The sequence below is a fragment of the Maylandia zebra genome, linkage group LG10 (genome assembly GCF_041146795.1).
Source record: "Maylandia zebra isolate NMK-2024a linkage group LG10, Mzebra_GT3a, whole genome shotgun sequence".
In the NCBI taxonomy this organism is placed as follows: Eukaryota; Metazoa; Chordata; class Actinopteri; order Cichliformes; family Cichlidae; genus Maylandia; species Maylandia zebra.
The window spans coordinates 4,793,153-4,815,470 of record NC_135176.1 but is presented as its reverse complement, the minus strand read 5'-3'; the positions used below and the strand labels follow the sequence as shown (position 1 = coordinate 4,815,470).

At 41.4% G+C, this 22,318-nt stretch overlaps 1 protein-coding gene across 5 annotated transcripts in view; it reads right to left on the bottom strand.

The window, feature by feature from the left end:
• Positions 1-27: 27 nt before the first annotated feature.
• Positions 28-22,318, bottom strand: part of robo3 (roundabout, axon guidance receptor, homolog 3 (Drosophila)) — a 172,494-nt gene continuing 150,203 nt past the window's right edge. For 2 of the 5 annotated variants that reach the window (XM_076888924.1, XM_076888927.1), the window contains exons 10-28: positions 18,290-18,371; positions 17,239-17,407; positions 13,143-13,309; positions 12,904-13,025; positions 12,538-12,754; positions 10,924-11,054; positions 10,229-10,412; positions 9,596-9,847; positions 9,105-9,144; positions 8,702-8,841; positions 8,343-8,624; positions 6,777-6,918; positions 6,066-6,284; positions 5,493-5,692; positions 5,235-5,342; positions 4,607-4,774; positions 3,266-3,408; positions 1,953-2,062; positions 28-922 (exon numbers count right to left, since the gene is read on the bottom strand). In XM_076888924.1, the coding sequence (XP_076745039.1) occupies positions 1,979-2,062; positions 3,266-3,408; positions 4,607-4,774; positions 5,235-5,342; positions 5,493-5,692; positions 6,066-6,284; positions 6,777-6,918; positions 8,343-8,624; positions 8,702-8,841; positions 9,105-9,144; positions 9,596-9,847; positions 10,229-10,412; positions 10,924-11,054; positions 12,538-12,754; positions 12,904-13,025; positions 13,143-13,309; positions 17,239-17,407; positions 18,290-18,371 (2,850 nt within the window). In that variant the 3' untranslated portion in view covers positions 28-922; positions 1,953-1,978. Of the gene's footprint in view, positions 923-1,835; positions 1,886-1,952; positions 2,063-3,265; positions 3,409-4,606; positions 4,775-5,234; positions 5,343-5,492; positions 5,693-6,065; positions 6,285-6,776; positions 6,919-8,342; positions 8,625-8,701; positions 8,842-9,104; positions 9,145-9,595; positions 9,848-10,228; positions 10,413-10,923; positions 11,055-12,537; positions 12,755-12,903; positions 13,026-13,142; positions 13,310-17,238; positions 17,408-18,289; positions 18,372-22,318 lie in introns of all 5 variants that reach the window. The other 3 variants (XM_076888926.1, XM_076888925.1, XM_004567445.3) reach the window with 3 other exon arrangements.

The following is a 22,318-nucleotide window of genomic DNA, read 5'->3' as shown; positions in this document are numbered from 1 at the left end:
TGAAAAAAGAATGAGTACAGGCAGAGGTCATCAAATGTGTTTTACTGTACATTTACAAAACAACAAGAGTACAAAAAAGTCAGTCCACAGACATTTTTTGTTTGTTTGTTTGTTTGTTTGTTTGTTTGTTTGTTTTGGAGGGAGTATATTGACATTTCATCTGACAAATGCAGCAAACAGCCTCTCAGACAGACAAGAGGGGAAGCAGAGGGATTACAATCAAACTTTCATAAAGTCTGTCTGTCAGTCTGGCTGCAGAGTGGAACACTTTGCAGCAGAGAAACCAGAGGAAACATAGAAAAATATGACATTCGTAGCGGACAACATGGCAGCAGGGATCCTGGTGGGGAAGCGCTGGGGGGCGGAGACGTCCATCTGGGAGCGAGACCCAGCTCATTTTGGTTTTTCTGACCCCCCCCCCACCCCTCATTCTCGACCAGAAAACACACTTTGTGCTTCATATTTTCTGTTGTTTTGCCATCACAACAAGAGTGCAACAGTAGTTAATGCTTTTCCAAAAAGTATACATTTTGAGAAAAAAAGTTGGCACATTCAAGAAGACTTTTTTTTTTTTGTTTGTTTGTTTGTTTTTTTTAAATATCAGACGTTTGTGGTTTTTTAATCCTCATAAATACAATATACATCTTTTACCCCTGTATCCAGAGCTCACAAAATACAGACACAGGTATTTACAAACCAAAGGTGAGGAGTGATCTGAGTGGCTCATAAATATTCGGAGCAATACCAAAAGCAGAATGTAAAGTCTGTTTACAGCAATAACATAGGTTTGACTCTAGGTTCCTGAAACCCTAAGCTCCATGTCTTGTTCAGCTTATTGTCTCCACAGTGGTTAGATGGGCGGGGAGCAGGAGGGTGATCAAATCATCAAAGGTACACTGATAGAATTTCTTTATCTTAATTCCTGAAAGAGAGAAATATAACATCAGTAGCTTAAACAATCAGTCTCACAGAACGAGTTATCAGGACACTGTAGTACACAACTTATTCTAGCAGCAACTTGGTATCAGGGGCCAATTTAATCCATCCATGGAGATTGAATCAGTTTTTATCAAGACTGTTTAGCTGTCAGGGTGAAGAACTTCAGACAATTTCCTCTCGATCTGAGCCACATTCCTGCAGTAATCATCTATCTTGTAAATTTTGGGTCAGCACCACTTAACAGGAAGTTAAGTGACTTGTTGACATTTCCACGATGTACCGGAGGATGCTGAAAACAGCTTCAAGCTAAAATCTGTTTCTGGAAGCTCTGCAGTAACACAAAACACATGCAAGTGTTGCAAATAATATGATGCGATGTTTAATACTCATCTTTTAATGTGAAAATTAAGCTTTCAGCTCCATGCTGATCACAGTGAAGTTGCTACTACAAACAGGAATTCCTCTCCAAGTGGATCTAAAATGCATTTCCTTATTTTTTTAATCGCATCTACAGTATACTGCTACAGTTATGGATGTAAACCAAAAGCATGCGGGGCAGCCAATCAGAAGAAAATTAGCTCAAAGGGCAGAGGGAGGCAAAACAGCTTGTCTGAGGCAGTCTTTTATGCATGTAGTGCATTTTACTGACTGTCAATCAATTTATTTATAAGCACATTTAAAAACAGCACAGATTGACCAAAGTGCTGTACAAACAATCATGTGAACTATGCTTGAGCAGACTAGGTTCCCCATATTAAACACATATTAAAGCACTGCCAGTTGTTCCAGTTTCTGAAGATCATGTCATGCACTGCATTTTGATTGTCATTATTCTGCATTCAGTCCAGAAAGATTGTTTCAAAAGAATCAAAAGTGATGCTACTTACTCTAATTACTCTAATTAACTTCATACAAAGGTCAGGATGGATGGATTTCACAAAACATGCTATGAAATTAAAAGGAGATATAAAAAGTATGAAAAAAACTTCAGTGTCTCAAACGTTCATACACACCTCTCTAATACCACTGTTACAGTGGCCTATTTAGTTCCTAGCCTCGGAGCATTTTTTAACAGGCTTGACGACATCTGCTGCCCTTCCGTCGCCCATCCTAGACTGGCCGTCTGCATCAAAGGCCACATGATAAGCAGGCAATAACACCACATGAGGAAGAGGTAACCTAATCCAGGCTTCCTGTAACTTTATTGCAAAGGAGGATTGTGCTTTCATGTGCCTGGGAAGGTGTGAAAAAGGTCAGCGTGGGTCAGTTAGGAGCATGTGGAGCAGGGGTGAGGTGTTCTTTAGTTCTCCACCGAGGGGGTGGAGGGGAATATAAGGAACCTTTGTGTGTGTGGCAAGAGAAAAGAGTGATTGTGCATGTGTGTCACTTTTACAAGTTGCTTTGCAACACTCATGTCTGATGTGCACTGAGAAGTGACCCGTGACAGAGCCATCCTTTCTCTGTTTCCTCACACATGCAGCTTTATAGTGATGCCTCGGGTTACAGCTGTAAGCTTAACAGCTACAGCATTAAAGGAATGCATCAAAGCTGCTGCACTAACCATGTCTCATAAACCACTGCGTATGTAGGTTAACACTGAATTTTGAAAGTAACCAGAGTCAAAGTTGTGGCTGAAAGCTATTTTATCCATTTAATTACATAGAAGAAAATATTTGTCCTGATCCTTTTCAGCATTGTGCCTGCATGAAATTAATTAACACAACCTTTTCAGTTTTTTCCGTGCAGTTAACCAATCCAAAACACAGCTTACAAACTGAATTTACATACAATTTGAATTTAACTTTAAAGAGCTCCCATCACTTTGGATTAAGCTCCTGTTGGGTTACCCAGCTTGCTGCCTACCTACAGTAATGTCAAACTTTGTAAGCACAAATTCCCTTCAGAGCCTTCCATTCAGCTGGCACAGCGTGCTCCACCATAAAAGACACTAGCACGTCGCAAGGGAGCCTGCAGGGAGTGCATTTAAAAGAGTGCTCCCACAGTTAAGTGTGCCCTCAGAAGTGTACTCCAGAGAGAGCAGTGGTTGTGTAGGCTTAACATTGTTTCTTACTGTAAAGGTTTTGAAGCAAATGGTAGTGGCAGATCTGTATGAATGGGCCTGAGAGCATGACGGTGTGAGTGTGTGTGGGGGGGAGTGTAGAAGCCCTCTCTGAAGTGCCTTCACATATTAGTAATGATATGTAGATTAAACTGAATCCCATGAAGAGGCTTTGTTCTCATATTCATGAATATATAAAAGAATCAATTATTAAAACCATTAGAGGTGCACAAAACTCTATAACTGGTTTTTTTTGCAGAATTTTACCTCATTGTGTTTCCTGGCTGAGTTGAGCCCCCGGGAGCCTGTGGAGCCTCTCGATGAGGAACTTCCTGTAGTTGAACAGTTACTAGACATCTGACCTCTGGAGAGGTAACCGGCCTTGCTGCTGTACAGGATCATCTCCTCATCTGGAGAGACAGATGCAAATGGGAAAATAAAGGTGCATTTGGACATTTTGCAGCTGATCTGGACAACACTTTTTCAGATGTAGGCTACGTCTACACTAATCCGGATAAATTTGAAAACTGCGTTTTCGTCTAAGAACGCTCCACGTCCACACTATCGTTTCCAAACAGTTGTTCATCCACACTGAAACGCTTATGGTCCTCTATTGCGCATACGTGAAACGTAAGATGATTTGACCTGCGGTATTTCTGTCTGCTGTTTATTTACTTTCCGGCAAAATGTCGAGGAAAAGTTTTTTAAATGGACTAACAATGAGGTGGAGGTGTTGCTGCGAGTAACGCAAAAGTACAAAGTTGCAAAAGTGAGTGAGAATTAAACAATTTGAAGAAAAGCTATCTGGAGCATGTACAGGCTGATGTCAATCTTTAATAGAGCAAACAAAACAACGCCCTCCGCAATCTTAGTTTAATTGGTCACATGACTGGATCATATGACTAAAATGCGTCATCGTTTCCGAAAGTCTGCAGTTACGCTGTCCACACTGACTAAATGACCTCCTCAGCAGGTCTTGAAGTTCTCCAGAGGCCTGGTAATGACATAGTCATTTGATTCAGGTGTGTTGACCCAGGGTAATATCTAAAACCTGCCTTCAAGGCCTGGAGTTGGACACCCCTGCCTTACAATATAAAGCACCTTGAGGCAACTTCTGTTGTGATTTGACGCTATATAGTTAAACTGAAATTGAATTGAATACATTTCCATCCAAATGAATTCAATAACCACACATTTACCCAGATTTATTTTTGGAGTTGGGTTTGGAAAAACAACACTGAGTTTTCACATGATATTCTGTGAGGGATACACGCTGGAGGGTTTTTAGATTCTCTGAGCCATGCCTTTTGTTTTTGAAAATGGCCAGGAGAGCTGGCTTCACGGTTATTTTGCAAAGTCATTTATAAAGAATGACATGTTGCAAACAGACCCGTTTCACTCTCCCGTGTAACACTGCAGTGCAGTAGTGGACCGTGGTGCATCATTATGTGGAAGAGGCTTCATCAGCCGAGTGCATAAGTGCTGCCTTTTCTTCCGCTTTCTTCTTCTGCAAGAAGCACAACATTTCCAAGAGAGCCCACACTCTCTGTCCTAAATTTGATTTGTCTAACCTTAAACTGCATTATGGCTGAAATTCAACACACTTACTGTCAGTGTGTCTCTGTCCCGAGCCTTTTCGCTGCTGGCTATTAATGCTATATTCAGTCCTCTCCAGGGAGGACAGCGTGCCGTTTGTCACACAGTTGGCCTCCATGCACCCCTGGGGGTCCTGTAACCGGCTCTCTTCTGGGGGTGGTTCTGGAGGAGGGGGCAGGTCTAAAAAAAATGAGATACAGGGAAAGAGCATTAAAACTTTAAGAAAGAACTTTTTGTTTCCATTTTCATTGTTAGGTTTCTGTTAAAAAACAGTTTTCTTAGTTTCCAAAAAATAACAGCTTTTTCTTATTTCTCTCTTTGTTTTCTTTGCTAAGTGAGAAAAGTGAAGAGACTTACAGTCTTGATTTCTTGATGGAAATTGAAATGATTATTCACTTATTAAGATGAAAGGTCTTGTTCTTGTTCCTGCCAAGGCTATGGATTCACAGTGGACTGCAATTTCAGATTTTTATTTCCATTTCCAGTGATAATAATCATGCTTATCCAGTAAACATATTACAGTCTGTAAGCTGAGATTACAATTTCCATCCATAGTCAGGAATGCCAGCCTCTCATCTTGCCTTTCTAACAGCTGTGGACAGTCACAGTATCTGTGATTCACATATTTGAATCTGCCCACCTCCTTGTATGTCTCTTCTGTAAGCTGAAGTCTTAGACACTTTTTTTTTCACTCTTGATTTTTGGTTTGGTGGAGTACTTGTATCAGCGGGGGAGGAGCGACTGTGCACTGTGGGTGAAAAGGTATAAATAATCAATAGCAAGGAGACGATGCAGAAGGATTACTCACATGACAAACACTAAATCAACTTTAAATCAGCTTCCAGGGTGGGGGCTGCTACTCTGTATTCTGTATGCGTGTGCACGTCAGCCACTTTACCCGGCGTGGTCGTGCTGATGCTGTCTTCATTCAGAGCTGGGCCCTGGCTCTGGAGGCAGCGATGGGCAGGACTCTGGCACTGCAGCATGCCAACTTCTGATGAGCTGTGATGCTGTTGGCCGGAGAGGCTGGGGTTGGACTGGGTGAGCAGCGGGCTCGGTGCCTGGGGAACTGGCATGGGACCGCAGGGTAACCTTCTGCTTTGGGAAGTGAGGGCAGCATGTTACTGGAGCAAAAAATAAACTGAAGCAGAAGCTAAATCTTGTAATGTTTAGGAGTGAGGTTTACTATACAGCTAAACACATGATTTTTGGCATGATTAATAATGTGATTTTATTGGTTTTGTCATTTTATTCTGTCTGTCACATCTGACAATAGCACTCGATTTAGCTAGGCTGCTTATCTGTAATTGTGAATTCTACTGAGAAGTGAATGAAGCACTAAACAGTAAGCAGTAAAATGACTGTGATTAGCAGAGAAATCCCCTTCCATCAGCACATTTGCTGAACTTAAACACATTGACACAGTGCAGTTAAATGGACACAACCTTTAGAAAATACAGTAAGCACGTACCGTGACAACTGCTGGCTGTTTGATTGGTTCTGACGGGGGAGGTCATGGTGGGCTTGGGGCTCCTCGTGCGGTGACGGAGTGAGCGTGGCGGTTGACTGGTGACTGTAGGAGGTGGCTGGAGAGGAAGCGTTGTTCCTCTGAGGGGGCGAAGGTCTGTCCTCGCAGCCTTCCATCAGGTATGTCCTCTCAGGGAGGGGTGGACACCATTCCTCATCCGATCTAGATACACAGTGAAGCAGATTACAGCTCAGCGAGGCCGTGTGCGGCTCTACACCTCGATGTGTTGCATAATTATTGTCGAAGTACAACCTGTTTACTCAGTGATACCTTCAAATCCAACTAGCTAAGAGGCTATTTAAAGATTAATGATGTTCTTTCAAGTTAGGAGGCTTCGCCAACGGCAAAACTGCAGGAGGCTAAGCTTCCCATTGAATGGTACTGCAGCTATGAGTTTTGCTATGAGGCTGCAGAGTGCAAGTGGTAAGGGTCAACATTGCTAATTGCGTTTCATGGGTGGGGAAAACAGCTAAATCAGTCAAGAAGTTGACCAAGGCTGAGATAATTGAGTTGTTAAGGGCAGGGCCTTAAGAGCAATGCTGGCTTTTATACTTAATGCAGCTGTTAGAGGTGACACTAAGTCTAAGTGATGATACAACAGTGTCATACTAATTCAGAGAGATGTGCATCTGAGGAGGCAGGACTGTGACTCACCCTAGGTCCATGTTCTCTGGAAGTTCGTCATCTTGCTCACACTGCTTCAGCTCTTCTATGGGCGGAGGCGGGGGCAAGGACTCCATCCAGGTCAGAGATGGGGTCTTTACAGCCTTACCCATCACCTTCTGCTTGGGCTTACCTAAAAAAATGACATACATAAATAAATGCAGCGATTCAATTGAAGGGGAGGTTCTGGCACAATAAGCTGATTCGTCATGACCGTATTTTGACACATACCCCAGCAGGCCTGTGGCTCACAAATAGCAACACGGAGGCAGCAAAGTAGGATTTGTAGCATGACTGAGTGCATGTTGGCCAAACTGCTTCCACGAAGGAGAGCACAAACCTCAGCTCACTCTCTAAGGGAGTAGTTTTGTATTTTGTACATTTTCATTTTGTTTTCTTATGAAGTTTGCAAGAAAGGCAGGTGTGAAATGTAAAAGTGACATCACTACATGCTTTTTGTCAATTTTCAACCAATATATCCAAATAAACAGATAAATAAAGTTGACCGTGATGGACCATTGGTGGACGTAAGGCAACTTTTCATGGATTGTTAGCACAAGCCCACTCTACCCCCCTACAAATTTTTATCAGCATTCATTGAAAACTTTTCGATCTGTCACCTTGGCAGATAGAACGATTGCTCTCTTTCAGTCTTGTTTTTGTGTTCCTTTGTCTTTCATTGTTACCCAAGTCCACTCCTGCTGTCTTGCCCAGAGTCACATTTGGATGTGTATTCCTGTTTTACGTTGGTAATGGTCGTTCTCCGTGTCTCAAGTTTTCTTCGTCATCTCGTTATGTCTGTTGTTGCATCCCACCTGTTATCTGTCCCCTTGTTATTCTGTGAGTGTGTGTTGTTTCTGTCTTCCTCTGTTTTTTGTTGCATTGTCCCTCATCCTTCACAGCTGTGTGTACCCTCGCTCTGTGCCTCCCTGCTTCGAGTTTCCCAGCTATTCTATTTCTCCTTGTAATTCTGTTAGCTTTTGATTCCCCTGCTCACCTTGGTTCTGTGTATTTTGGACTTTCAGAATTAAATGCTCATTTTCAATTTGCTCTGTATTCAAGTCCACAAACAAGCTTTTACATAGCCCACAAAGAACAAAAACACTATTTTCTGATTAGTATTTTTCATTAGAAAAGCAGAACAATCTAAAATCCGAAGCGATTCTGAAGGCAGATGCAGACTGTTTCAAATCTAATATCAATAATCCATCCATCTTCATCCACTTTATCCGTGGCCGGGTTTTGAGGGCAGCAGCCTAAGCAGAGAAGCCCAGACCTCCCTCTCCCCAGCCACCTCCCCCAGCTTATCTGGGGGAACACCAAGGCGTTCCTCCGGATAAGCTGGAGCTGATTTCATATCAATAAGTGATGACAAAATATCCATGTAAAAGGAAGGAAGGTAAGGAAGGAAAGTAAGGAAACACTGGAATCTAAAGCCATATTTTTGGCATATTTTGGGTTTACATTTCACCTTTTTTTTCTTATTTCCTCGAAGTAATCAACGCAAAAGGAGACAGACGTGTATTTCAAATTCACAGAACTGAAATCCTTTCTCACCACTGCAGCGGTCCAGCTGGGCGTACTGAGCTCCAGATGGACCGGGCTGGGTAATCCAGTGGCCGTCGTCTTGCTGCTCACCGCCGTGGGGTGGAACTTGTGTCTGGTTGGTGAAAGGCATGATGGAGGTGGAAGCGTAAGGAGTGGTGGAGTTGTGCTGGGCGTAGGTGAAACTGTGCAGGTCCTCGCTGGTGGCGTCAATCGTGCTGTAGATGGGACCTTCGGTGGAGCCTCCCATGCTGTACTTCTCAGTCTGATTCAGGTAGTTGGAGATGCCAGCTTCTACACAGGGATGGAGGTAGGATTTAGCAAAGCTCCTGTTGTTGTAAACACAGCATCACAAAAACAGACACTCCTACCATTGTAGTATCTCTCAGCTGTGTCGGGATTGGCCGGGCAGCAGTTGACGGCCTCTTTGCCATTGTGAACCAAGTTAGTGGTGGGCCAAGAGTCTGCCAGCCATGGGTAGTTGCCCATGTTGCCCCCAAGCACTCCTTGCCTACAGAGACACTCTGGCATTAGCTGAAGTCGTAGTGGGGCAGTACAACATCAAGTATAACTGTCCAGATGGAATTAGAGAGTGGCAGAGAAAAAGCTGCATGCATGCAGTGAGAAATGTGGTGTGAATTTAAAAAGATTCACATAATAAAATATCACAAAGTTCAGAGATATAATTCTAGAAATGTCTGTATGTCTTTGCTTAGCAACCCTAATCCTACTAGTTCACACAGAAACAGCACTAGTAGGATATAAACCAGTTACCTTCCATTTAGTCCCGGTCCTTCTCCATGAGGGAAACCGACTGCAAAAGCAAGAGAGAAAGAGAGTGATGAGCAGAGGAACAGGGATTCACAAACAAATTATTCTGTTATCCTTCTTACAGATCCTTCAGTCTATATCCTATTCTAATAATGTAGAGTCAGCTGTTCTCATGTCCACCAAAAGCACAAAAAAGTGCATCTATGTTTTTATTTTTTGATTATTATAATTATGTGAGTTCATACTTAAACTTCTAGTCATGTATTAAAGCTTATACTATTGCAGTACAGAGAACAGAACCTAAATAGTAGGTATATATAAAGATTATTAAGTATTCAAGCCCAAATTTAGCCTAGGAGGGAATTACACTGAAACTATTTGTAAGTTTTTCCTTTTATTTGGCTGTACATATGTCAATGGCAGCATTCTGGATTCGACTTCCTTCATAAGTATCATCCCAGCTTCAGGTCATCTTTATCATCCTTCATCCTTACCTGCTGGTGTGTAGGCGAAGGAGGCCGTGTAGTGGCTCAGCTCCTTCCTCTTCTTGCGGCGGCAGTAGATCCAGACGCTGAAACCCATCAGGATGACCCAGCAGGCTCCTCCGATGCCTGCGATGAACGCCGGCTGCTTGACCACATCTGTAATCTGTTCAGCTAGACTCACGCTGCTCTCCTCACCACCATTGGTCTTGTCACCACTGCCTCCGCTTCCACCTGCTAATGAGGGCTGTTCAGCTGGCAGCTCTACAGGAGAAAAACAAGACCAAAGATTACTGAACCATTTTATTTTTGGCTGGTTTGTTTAGTTTTCATACTCCAAAAAATAGCAATCAGTAAACCGTGTGTGTCTTTATTAATAAAGTGAAACTAAACTAAACTATTAACCGTGGACATAATTACCTCTTTCCTGAATAAACCTGAAGCAGGTGATGATGACATAACCTGAGATGTAACATTAATTAGCATCTTCTAATAACAAGTTTTTGGATGTTTTAGGTATGTGATTGCTGGAGCCGCACTATGGACTTCAATATTTTCCTGCGTCCTCTGGGATTAGTGTCTACTTAATTCATCTACTTTCGCACCTTGGCCCACTTTTTATTCTCATTATTTTTGTGGACTCACTGATGAGGACGGGCACCGGCTGACTGCGAGTGCCAATCCCGGCGCTAGTCACTGCTGCCACCTCCACTTGGTAAAGCACTCCGGGCATCAGGCCCTTCAGCAACGTGGACAACGTGTTTCCATCCACTGTCTTGTTACTGTAGTATCGGGTCTGGTTGTCATCACCAGTGCTCATGCACCAAACCTGTTTGCATACAGAAAAATTTGCCATTAACTTTTTTTTAAATACTTCACATTTTAATTCAAAGATAAACTAGTTAACTACTGTCCTTTTTTGCTTAAAACTACATCAGATGTAAAGTTTTCTTTTCCCATTTATCCTGACTGAAGAAAACATCATACTCACAATCCACCAATTACCCGCTGTTTCCTTTTTATCTATATCTTATGGGATTAGCAGTGATTTCATAAGAGAACCGCCTTAACATTTGGGTCAGTGAGTACACATTTTGTGTGTAAGGCACTACTTACATGTCAGCTATGATGTTTTCTTGTGTGAAGTGTGAAGGCAGTGAACAGAGAGTGGTTACTACACATTGCAGAGGTTTTCCTGGGCAGTCACAGTGCTGCCCCCACTAAAGCTTTATTTAATTCAATTCAGTTCAATTTTATTTCTATAGCACTAAATCACAGCAGTCACTTCAAGGCACTTTGAGTGTGAGACTTGTGACTTGACTAGGCTGAGGTTTGTTTACCCTGTACTCCTGGATGATGCCATTTTGCGTGTCACTGCGTGGCGGCTCCCAGGAGACACTGATGCTGGAGCTGGAGCTGTTGCCGAGCTTCACTGTTGACACTGTAACAGCTCTGGGAGGGGCACTGGGTACTGTGAGAGGTGGGAGGAACATTTCTCTCATTTCATCAAGATGAGCAGAGTAGTTGAGCGCAGTAAATTATGAACATACACCCATATAGATACATATACATATTAGGACTGGGTATCGTCACTGATTTCTAGAATAGTTTCAATTCCGATTCACAAGGTCCCGAATCGATTCGATCCACGATTCGATTCAATTCGATTTGAGAGTCAGAAATATTATAATTCAGATCATGCATCAGTACATTTCCATATTTTTATATCTATAACAAGAAAGCTGACACTTGCGAGACTTTATCAAAGATGTGAGCATCACAGCAGATGCCTTTGTGTCAAAGTAGCTGAGGATAAAACACAGAAAAACATGAAGGCGACTTTCCTGGCCTGGGATTTTATAAAAATATTCTGCAGTAGATCAAAAACGAAAGAAAACCATTAATCAACATATGAACATTACCTGATGCTGCTGAAGTGAAGCAGAGCAAAGTTACAGAGGTTTGATTAGAGACACGGCTAAGCGTTATGAAATTTTGCATAATTTTAAAAAGTTTAAGTTTGTTCAGTAGCCTACTGAACAGTAGAAATGAGGTTTTCTTTTCGGAAGTAAAAGGAAAAAAAAAACAGCGGCCAACAGCGCTGTAAACAACGGTAGACTTGTGCGTAATAAGCAAGCGAATAATGCAGAAAACAGATTTTTAGACGGGAAACTGTTCTTGAAGTACAGAGAGAGAGAGAGAGAGAGAGCGCTCTGCATGAAGTGTGATTTTATCGTGGTGGAAGCAAAACAATTTACTCATTTACTGTTTTAGTTGTTTGGTGGTTGTGGAAATTTTGTGAGGTTTAACCTAATTTATATTTAAAAAATCGATTCAGGATTTTAATGAATCGATATCATGTTATCCAAGCTAGAATCGATTTTAATCGATAAATCGATAATCAAAACCCACCCCTAATACATATGTATATGTATACAAAATAGAGCAGATATACAGGATGGAAATACAACCTGCGCTTGAAAAGGAGTGGGGAAAAAATAACACTTGTGTGCTCCTAACCCCTTCACATATTTATAGCTCAGTCATTATTAACAAATACATAAAGTAATAAAAGAGAAGACACATGTATATAAGTTAATGATGTTCCTTATTCAGGCAGGTCAATCCATAAGTGCTCATGGCACATATGCCTCCTTCCTTGTGTTTTACTCTGGAGTTTGGATCAACCAATATAAACCCCTGGCTGCCAAAACTGCAGCACACAAATTTAATGAAAACAGTGATCAGTATAGATGAACTCAAATTCCAGAGGATATAAAATTAACCTCAAAATTAGATAACATAACGGAGATTCATGTGGTGTCATACAGGCTAATGAAAATGCCGTACAGGCCCTGCAGTGTCAAAGAAAACCAAGCCCAGTTTATTAGAAACACTTTTCTTTGAAGATTTCTTGATTACAGACTCATTTCTTCATTTACCAGACTTATTACCTTCTTCTGGGGTCCGGACTAGCAACGTTCTGCTATCTTTGCCCTGGAATTCATCAAAGTAGGGACGGATCTTTATCTCGTACTCTGTTCCTTTGAGTAAGCCGGTGAGGACGGTGCTGCGCTCCGAGGGGGAATTGATGTCCTGGAGGAGCCACATTCCCCCGCTGGGCCGGTAGGACAGACGGTAGCCCTGGACATACTGAGACTGACGGTCGACCTGGAAAAAATTGAGGTCCGCATTGGGGGAAGATGAGAGAAGATGACGGAACGGCGAGATGGAGAGGAAATGGAAGATTATTTTTCTCTCTTTGCTAACCCCAAATGAATACTTGTTCCCCAAAAAGCAGGGAAATATGTGCCACTCACGTTCCAGGATACTCTAATGGAAGCTGCTGTTAGCATCACGGGGTCCTGAAGCTGAACAGCCACCTCTCCCAGCTCCCTCTGCACTTGCTTGTGGTCCACTCCCTGACCTGTAGGGCTCACATCTGAGGGAAAACACACACATAGAGTGATGCTGTCAGCGCATTAACACACAGTCACTGTTTCTAACAACTCCAGGTGTGAGTCTTGCTGTATTTGGTGAAAGGGGGGTGCAGGCTGACCTTGTGTTCTGACGGGCTCAGAGATGGGGCTTGGGTCACTCAGGCCGTAGGTGTTGACAGCACGGACGATGAACAGGTAGACGGTGTTGGGAAGAAGGCCGGTGATGGTGTGTGTCTCCATTTTAACCATGTCAGCTACAGTCTGCCATGTGCTCCCTGCTGATTGGCTGTAAAAGTACAGAAGATGAAAAAAAGTCAGATAAGCAGTGCGATATTTAGTGGCAGTATATTATTATAATCAAGAAAATGTACTCAAACTACCTAGTAGAGATGTGCACGACTAGTTGACTAGATGACTAACTGTTGCTTCTGTTGATGGTTGGTACCAGATGTACTAGTCATTTATTCTTAACATTTTAAATGATGCCCAATGTCGATAAATTGTTGCGTCCCAAATGTTACGCAGCCATCTGCGACCAGCTGCCATGGAGCTACAGCCCTGGTATTGTTGTAGAAAACCTCCATAACTCAGTTAATCTAGGTCTGATCTTTTTGTTAAGCCTATTATTGTTAGTTATTTTGAAAGCAGAGGAATAAGATCAAGTAGCGGAAATGAGCTTTCTCCGAAGGGTGGATAGGCTCTCTGTTAGCGATAAGATGAGGAGCTGAGTCATTTGGGGGGGATGGATGATTTATTGTTTTGTTATTGTTTTAGATTTGGACTTTTATTGAGGTAAAACTTGTTACAAACTGTAGAACAATGTGTATCATTCATAATGCATGGTTTTTCTGCTTCTTCATTGTCTGCTTGGTGTATAACATGCAATGTTCATAATGCACAAGATGCCACAAAGTTAAGCAGCAAAGTGTGATTAATGATTGAGGAATGTGATTTATGGTTCAATATTTTCCTTATTTAGACACTTTTTGACATTGTCCATTAAACTTTTGTCAAATCTAACTTGATATTTGTCTCTTAGTTTTGACTACACAGTTAATCTCATTTATTTCCTCGTTAAGTTGACAAAATTAGTCACTAGGAACATCCCTAATAACTAGTAATTTAATTCAATTTTATTTAGACAGCTCCAAATCACAACAGTCGCCTCAAGGTGCTTTATATTGTAAGGTAGACCCTACAATAATACATACAGAGAAAAACCCAACAATCATATGACCTCCTATGAGCATCGAATGCCCCAGCAGCCTACACCTATTGCAGCATAACTAAGGGAGGATTCAGGGTCACCTGATCCAGCCCTAACTATATGCTTTAGCAAAAATGAAAGTTTGAAGCTTAATCTTAAAAGTAGAGATAGTTTCTGTCTCCCGAATCCAAACAGAAGAGGGGCCTGAAAACTGAAGGCCTCCTATAGTATAATTAGCTTGCATGTGCCTACTGCTCTTTGTCTCTCAGCATGACTACTCCAAAACTTCCAAACTGAACTGAATGAAAGCTCCACCTGAAAAGTGGAGCAGAGAAAATGAAGAATCTCACGACGCTGATGTGAAGATTCTTGTGAACTTGTGAAATACGTCAGTGACCTTGGCAGATGATACACTCTCTTATTGCCCGTCCAGTTATTCATGCAATAATTTTTTTGAAGAGGCTGCAACTAAAGATTATTCTGCAACCTAATTCATCTGCTGATTATTTTCTGCTTTGTTGACAAATATCCAGGGAATAAAGACCACCAGAGTCTAACCAAAAGATTAAGAAAACAAAAGTAAATCATTAATAAAATCAATCATCAATTAAAAAGGGATTTTTTTACCCACTTGTTCCACTTACTTGCTCACTTACAAAGAAATGATCAGTCTCTAACTTTTACAGTAGTTTTTTTTTTTCATTAATTGAGAAAATATCAACTAAAATTCAGGAAAAACACATTATTCCCATATTTCTCCTACAATATGAACTGAACTACAACAACAGGTAAAATAAACAACTGCTGTAAACTGATGACTAATATTCGATTGAATTATTGTATTGCATAGCATTTTCCACCATCTTAGACAGTGGCTAACAGTAGCTTAACCTTCATATTATTTTCACTATATGAACAATTTCTATATCTTCTATAACATGCTTTTTAATGTTACCGTGAGTAATTCATATTACTCAGTCATATTGTAAATCTCCTCATAATATGTTTGAAAACAAAACAGCAAATATGTAGGTCTTATCAACAAGAAGGCAGAGTGACAAGCAGCTTCAAGCTGCTTTGTAATACCGACTTGATGTGTAACCTCATAATTAACCAATGCATGGGAAGCTCTCTGCGCAAGAGCATGATCTATTTTTGGTTTCCTCTAATATTCAATTCAGTTTTATTTATATAGCGCCAACTCACAACAACAGTCGCCTCGAGGTGCTGATATTATTTATGAAACAATAGCTGAAGTTTTGCAGCTCACACAACTTTGTGCTTGAAAGATCTTCTCCCAGTGATACTATTTGTTGTCCTGATGAATAATGTAATTGGGCTTGCAAGAAGGCACAGCTGCTGACATAAAATGAGGGCATGTTGTTGGCCTTGTGGCACTGCCCCAGACAGATGCATTATTCCACCACCGCCAACCACAATCCCTCCTCCTGCTGCCTTTCTCTGTTCCTCTGTGAATTTACCATCACCTTGGCAGAGAGGCAGTCACAAAGGCCTCCTCCACCATGAACTACCTTTATGCTGAATTCTAACAATTAGACCAACGGGGAAGTGGCTCTAAAATACTGTGTGTGTGTGTGTGTGTGTGTGTGTGTGTGTGTGTGTGTATTCATATCTTTGTGGGGACCAAACATTGGAAGTTTACTATACTTGTGGGCACCAACAGCCCTTACAGAGACCAAAATCCCAGTCCTCACAAGTTTGAAGGCATTTTTGAGACTCAAAATGTGGTTTTAGTCTCAGGGTTACAGTTTGGTTATGGTTAGGTTTAGGTTTAGGAATTCATTTTTTATGGTTAGGGTTAGGGTAAGCAGCTAGGGAAAGCATTATGTCAATGAGATGTCCCCACAAGGATATGAATACACACACATGTGTGTGTGTCTGGATGTGTGTGTGGCGTGTGTTTGTGTGCGTGTGCGTAAGTGAGCACAACACCCTGAGTACTGGCTTCAAGGCAACTTTATGGTGGAAGAGAGTTCACACAGGTGTACAGAAGACAAAATCGATACAGCATCAGCAGGAAAATGGAAAGTGTGCCTTTGTGCATTAAATAAACCCTTTTACATACCACATATGGCATAAGCAGACATAGTAGTGCTCCTACAAACAAGCCTTATACCTCAGGCAAGGAAATGTTATTGTAAACATCCCTGTGGTCCCCTCCAGCTGCTTTAGAGAAAATCCGTTTGCTTTATTCTGAAATGTTCAGGCGTTGCCATGGGACACAGTGGACGTCTGGATCTGATTAAGCGCTGCCGGTGTCCCCAACTTTATCAAATTGGCAGGACATATTTCATTTGCCTATCTTCATCTAGAGGCTTCCTTCCGAACCACCCGCCCTGTTTAGCTAAATCTATTCTGGGTCTAATTAATCCAAGGCTGACCTCTGCTCAGGTGAAGATACCTGTAGGGTTCTGTGGAGGCCCACTCAGATTTAGATAAGCCACAAGAGAAAAGACAATATTATTTTAGGTTGTTAAGGTGTCAAGGTGTTTTTTAGCGACTTATCAGCAACTTGTCATCAAATTAATAATATTATTATTGCCAGATTATTACTCAGTTTAAGTTGGAGTCACATTAAAGAAACTAGTATTTAGTATTTCTTGGTTCCAAAAGGAGCACGGCTTCTGCAGAAAAAAATCCTAAAACTGTTAAATAAAGAAGACAAATGTAACTGCACTTGTACTTATATAGGACTTTTCTACTGTAACTGAGCACTCAAAGCATTTTTTAATTTCAAACTTCATTCACACAAACACAATGATAAAAAACTTTCTTTTCTGAAATTCACACACTCACTGCATCGGGGCCTACTTGAGATTCAATATCTTGCACAAGTATACTTCGCTATACAGAGCCAGGTATCAAACCACCAACCTTCTGATTGGTAGATAACCCACTCTACATCCAGACACACAACCACAGGTGAGAAGTGCAAAAAGTATAAGAGAAATGAAGAGCTCTGGATTAACATAGCAATGTCAACTTACCTGAAGGCCTCAATGATGTAGGAGGTGACAGCGGCTCCTCCCTCGTGGGCATTGGGTTGCCAGGTCAGAGAGACACTGTTCTTGGACACATCCGTGACTATGGGCTTATGTGGCGGGCCTGGCAGCTGGAAGGGTTCAGTGGCCTGAGCTACCAACACGTCTGCGCTCTCTGAATGGAAAGGGAAGCAAACAGGAAGAAGGAGGAGTAGCAGGAAAGGTGAAAGAGAATAGTGCACATTTAATTATAACAGCTGGCTCTAGTGCTACTGTTTCATTACGTCCTCTCTGTAGTCCCACTAATGTTGACTGAGCATTAGCATCCTCATCGCCGCAGGTGGAGCTCCTCACTTCTAACAGACTTTGTGATTTTGCTGTTACACCCGAGCCAACTGTTCTGACACTAATAGTCAAATAACAGACTTAGGTGTTATCAGAGTAGCTTGTTAAGTCGTTAAAGGCTTCATTTAATGTCATATAAACAAATCTTTTACTGCTTGAAATATTTTATGTGCTAATGCCTGCTCCACTGCAGAGAAAGTAAAAAAGGGCAGAGCCACACAAAGCACTTAAATAAATGGGGTGTTTTAAGACAGATGATATCTCACATTTGCACCCCAAATTTGGTCATCAGCATATTCTCACCTTTGCTTTACCTCTCTTGTCCTTTCTCTTCACCCCAGGATTCACATGCATACAATTACTGACATTTAGATTTGCAGTTGGCTCAGGAACAGCAGGGGCTAAGTGCTTTAATTAGACCCAGCTACTTGTTTCATTTAAGCAATTACACAGACATGAGGAACACTACCTACACTCTGGCTTTTTACAGTGAAGTCACACATCCTACACTCAGTCACAGCTGATGAATTTTAAGTTGCCCACATTTAATAAGGAGACATTTAACAAGTGACAATCAGCATTACTTTTTTTAAACAGCACTTCATATACATGGACATTTTCTTTCTCGTCACATGTAGCATCTCTGTGTTATATGTAGACACTTCATAGAGCTTCCATTTGCATGTATTTAAATCACACAGAGACAATTTACCTTTGACTGTGAGCACTCCACTCCAACTCGTCTCTCCGCTGGAGCTGCTAGCCAGGCAGGTGTAAACCCCAGAGTCTGTTTCCTGGCAACAGTAAAACGTGTATCATTAGTTTATTGTGCATGCGTGTGTGTGATACTGTGGTAATGCACTCATTACCAGTGATTGAGACTAAATGTCATATCTCTCCAAACAGATTGTTTGCAGAGAGAGTGCTGAGCAGTTGGAAGTTGGTGTGGATGCAAAGCTTTTGGAGCAGGGAGATTTTATTAATGCAAAGCCAACCAGGTAACTATACCTTCAATGCACTTTCACAGTACAGAAAAATGTGCTTATTACTGTCAACTTGTAGCATCATGCAGCTCCCATTTGTGGCTATATGTCTAAGAAAGATGAACCTTCTTTTAGCTTTGTGTATATTCATCCCTAAAGACCTTTTGAAAAGTAGAATATAGAAAATTGCTACCTTCATCAATCTGCCATACAGGTGGCTTTCTCTCATTCAGACCTGGGCCACTTAGTGCCACTCTTGTTTTTATTCAGGAACCAAGAGGAACATTGGAAACCTTTCGCCCCATGTTGCTGACTCATTGTGCTTGGACAAGCTGTTGTCCATCTCCTTTTATGCCAACATAAAAGGAGATATGAAATATACTTAAATAAACTTATCTGAAGGCACTGTTTTCAAATTCCCGGCTCTCAGCCTTTATATTACTATAAGGCTAAACTAGTTTAGTTCAACATTAGTTTATATTAGTGTTGCCACAGAACAATCTGTCATCAAAGACCTAAGAAATACTCAAATGTGATTCATCCACTATTAAGAACAACTATAAAAAGCATCTAAGTCTGTTTTCAGCTACAGTCTCATTCTGGCAGAGACAGCCTGGAGGCTAGCTTTACCCATGTGTTGTCTGTTACACTGGCTAATAATACCCAAGGCCAAGGCTGCCATTCTAGCAGACGTGCCACAGCACGTTTCCAAAGAAAGCCATACTAAACTACCCAGAGCAGATGAAGAGGGCAGCAAGTGAGACACAATAAAAGCGCAGAAAAATAAATGACGTTTCAAAATAAAACACAGCATGCCCATTAAACATGCCACTTAATTATGTTTTAGAGCAGCACCAGCACGTCCTCAAAAGTCTGCAGATGCCTCGAGTCTTTAGAGGAAGCTTCTGCCCTTTGACCAACATTCATACTAATGATGTGTTGAAAATCCAACACGATTGTTACTGTAAGTGAGACAGCCGTTACAACTTTTCCAAAATTAAGAGTACTGAGTGAGTCATAACACCAACACATTCATATGTCATGAGATTCTTGGAAGAACGCTCATGTCTGAATGCTGTGATTCTTTTAATGACATCTACTTCTGACAGCAGCACAGAGTCACTGGTGTGCTGATTGATGGAACAACTCACAGATGAAGTTTAAAGGCACATGGGCCACATGGTAATTCAGATGGAGTTCATTAGTATTGTTTAGACCTATAGTGACATCCTACAAGATTTATCATCTACAGTTCAATACCTTAAAAAAAATCACATTTCTGTTAAGGCACTTGAAATAATATTTACAATGTGTTTATCTTGTTCTGCTTTTATTCGTCATAACAGTATATTAAAAATCTGTTTCTCCCAGGAATCACTTACACATGACAATCTCCATTCTGATTAGGCTACCTCAACATAACATCTGTTTTAATTAACTTCTACTTCAGGGATGTTGTCAAATGCAGTTATTTTATTTTCCTCCATAAATGATAGAATCTCAGTGGACCTATCTGAAGTCAAAGCTAAAGTCAAGCTGGTGGCTTTTATGTTTCTCATCTAAGGAGGAGAGTTAAAGCAAAGGATCAAAGGACAGAATTTTAATGACCAGCTAGAGGTCTAGAAATGTCTGAGGCACCAGTCTTTCTACTCAACAGCTACTTAGCATTCTGGACAGGCTATGAGCAGATGTAATTAAGAAGTGTGTGATAAATGTGCCTGTGTGTACGAGTGTGTGTTTAGCTGAATACTATTAAGTTTTTGGAAAAGCAAGCCAAAAGCTAGGTGGGCTGTGAAATTGCTTACAAGAAGAAGCTGCTAGGGGGTCTTTCACTGTGACACTAAAGGTAGCAGCAGTTTGCAAGAGCAGTGCCTCTAAACATGCTTTTTAATTACTTAAACTTTATCCCTTCAGGTTGACCACTTATTCATTTCATTCATTCTGTTAAAAATCATCTCATATTCAGTGTTAGTGTTAAACAGTGCTAAAACATCAAGAAAGGGGTGGGAATATTTACTGTGTGTGAGCCATAACATACTGAGATGTGTACTTAAGTAAACGGAGCACCCACCACTTGGCTAATCAAATAGCATACATGCTGGTAAATAACACAAAGTCCTAGATCAGAGGAATCTACATCACCAGGTGTCTTAAATTTCCCGTTAGCTCTGACACCAGGATAGGTCTGTAGCACACTACTGATGTGAATTGATTGGTGTAAGTAATAATATACTTTTGCAGCACTAGCAACTATTAAACCTATATATAAAAAAAAGCATAAAAGCATGTTTCTCCGACTCTGTTTTCATCATAAAACCTACGACACAGAGCAAACACACAGCTCCAAAAAAAAAAAAAAGTCTTATTGATGTTGTTGTAGTTGTTACTGTGCCAAATTCCAGCTGGCTATTAGGTCATGTTAGCGCTCCTATTGGTGAAGAAAGAGTGCTTATAATGTCAGGGCTTCTTGGGCTGCAACCTCAGAAGGCAACTACCCTCTGCTCCCTTGAACTCCTTGGCGATTGTTACTGTATTGATGGGAAAGAGGTAATACGTGCTTTTATGTGAGAAAATATGTCAAACAAACTATTTGCATTAACACACATTTAAAACTCCATGTGTCACAGCTCAGTTTGCAATAAATGATGAAGACAAAAGACTGTGGTTAATATAAGTTACGCCTACGAGGCCTCCTGGCTCTATACATAATTATTTCCAGCTCTGTGTGTGTGGTTGCAGTTAGTTTTTCAGCTGCTTGCTGTGAGATGTTTCAGTAGTTCATCAATTTACATGGCAATTGATAAATCCACTGCAAACACAATTAGCCTTCCCTTACTCACTTATTCTGCCACATCAGCTCATTTTACTTGCAATGAAAACCTTTCACATTATGCAGAAGATGTGGACAGCAGAACCTCTCACACCTAATGCCTCGCTGATCACTGTGCACACGCTCAGTCCCTCTCCCCTCCTGCTCAGGGTGACTCATCTCTCCTCTTTCTAGAGGCCCTGACCTTGAGTTGACCTGTAGGCCGGCTTGTGCGTCTGTCTGAGGGGAAAAAGGGGGCCCCCAGATGGTAGCATTTGATCGGTGGATAGGGACTCCGCACAGAGGGTGGGTGGGGTAAATAGCTGGGACACCTGACTATTAATCAAGGCTGGCAGCTTTGGGCAAGCGCGCAAAACACATTTCTAAAAAATGTATGAGGCAAGAGGAGAGCAGAAGGGAGGAGCGCCAATCCTAAAGAAGGCACATGTCAATGTTTATTTTTTATGCTTTAAATAGCACATATTTGATCTTTGAGATATTTTTTTATACAATCTGCAGAAATAATCTGGCAGTCCTACAGAGCAATGTGAACATCGGTGCCTTTTTCATTTACCCTCCACCTGCACCCCATCCCAAAAGCACCAGCATGAACATCCTGCACATCAGCAGCCAGAAGGGTGATAATGATGTCAGAGCCTATTTTTGGGTGTGTGCAGAAGGAAAATCTGATTATCAACTATAACGCGTGTATGCCGGGATTTAAAGTCAACATAGGAATTTGATTTCCTGCTTTAATCTGATTACTCCCAGAAATCTGTTTAGCTGTGTCCATGTAGTCCTTCTCACACTCCCCAGGCTTTGTTGGCCTTCACCTGTTTCGCTTCCTTATTTATCTAACATTAATAGCCCCTATAACGTACCCCACGGCCTGCTACGATTTAGCAGCGCCATACACACACACACATACACGTCCCGTCTGGCCTGGGAG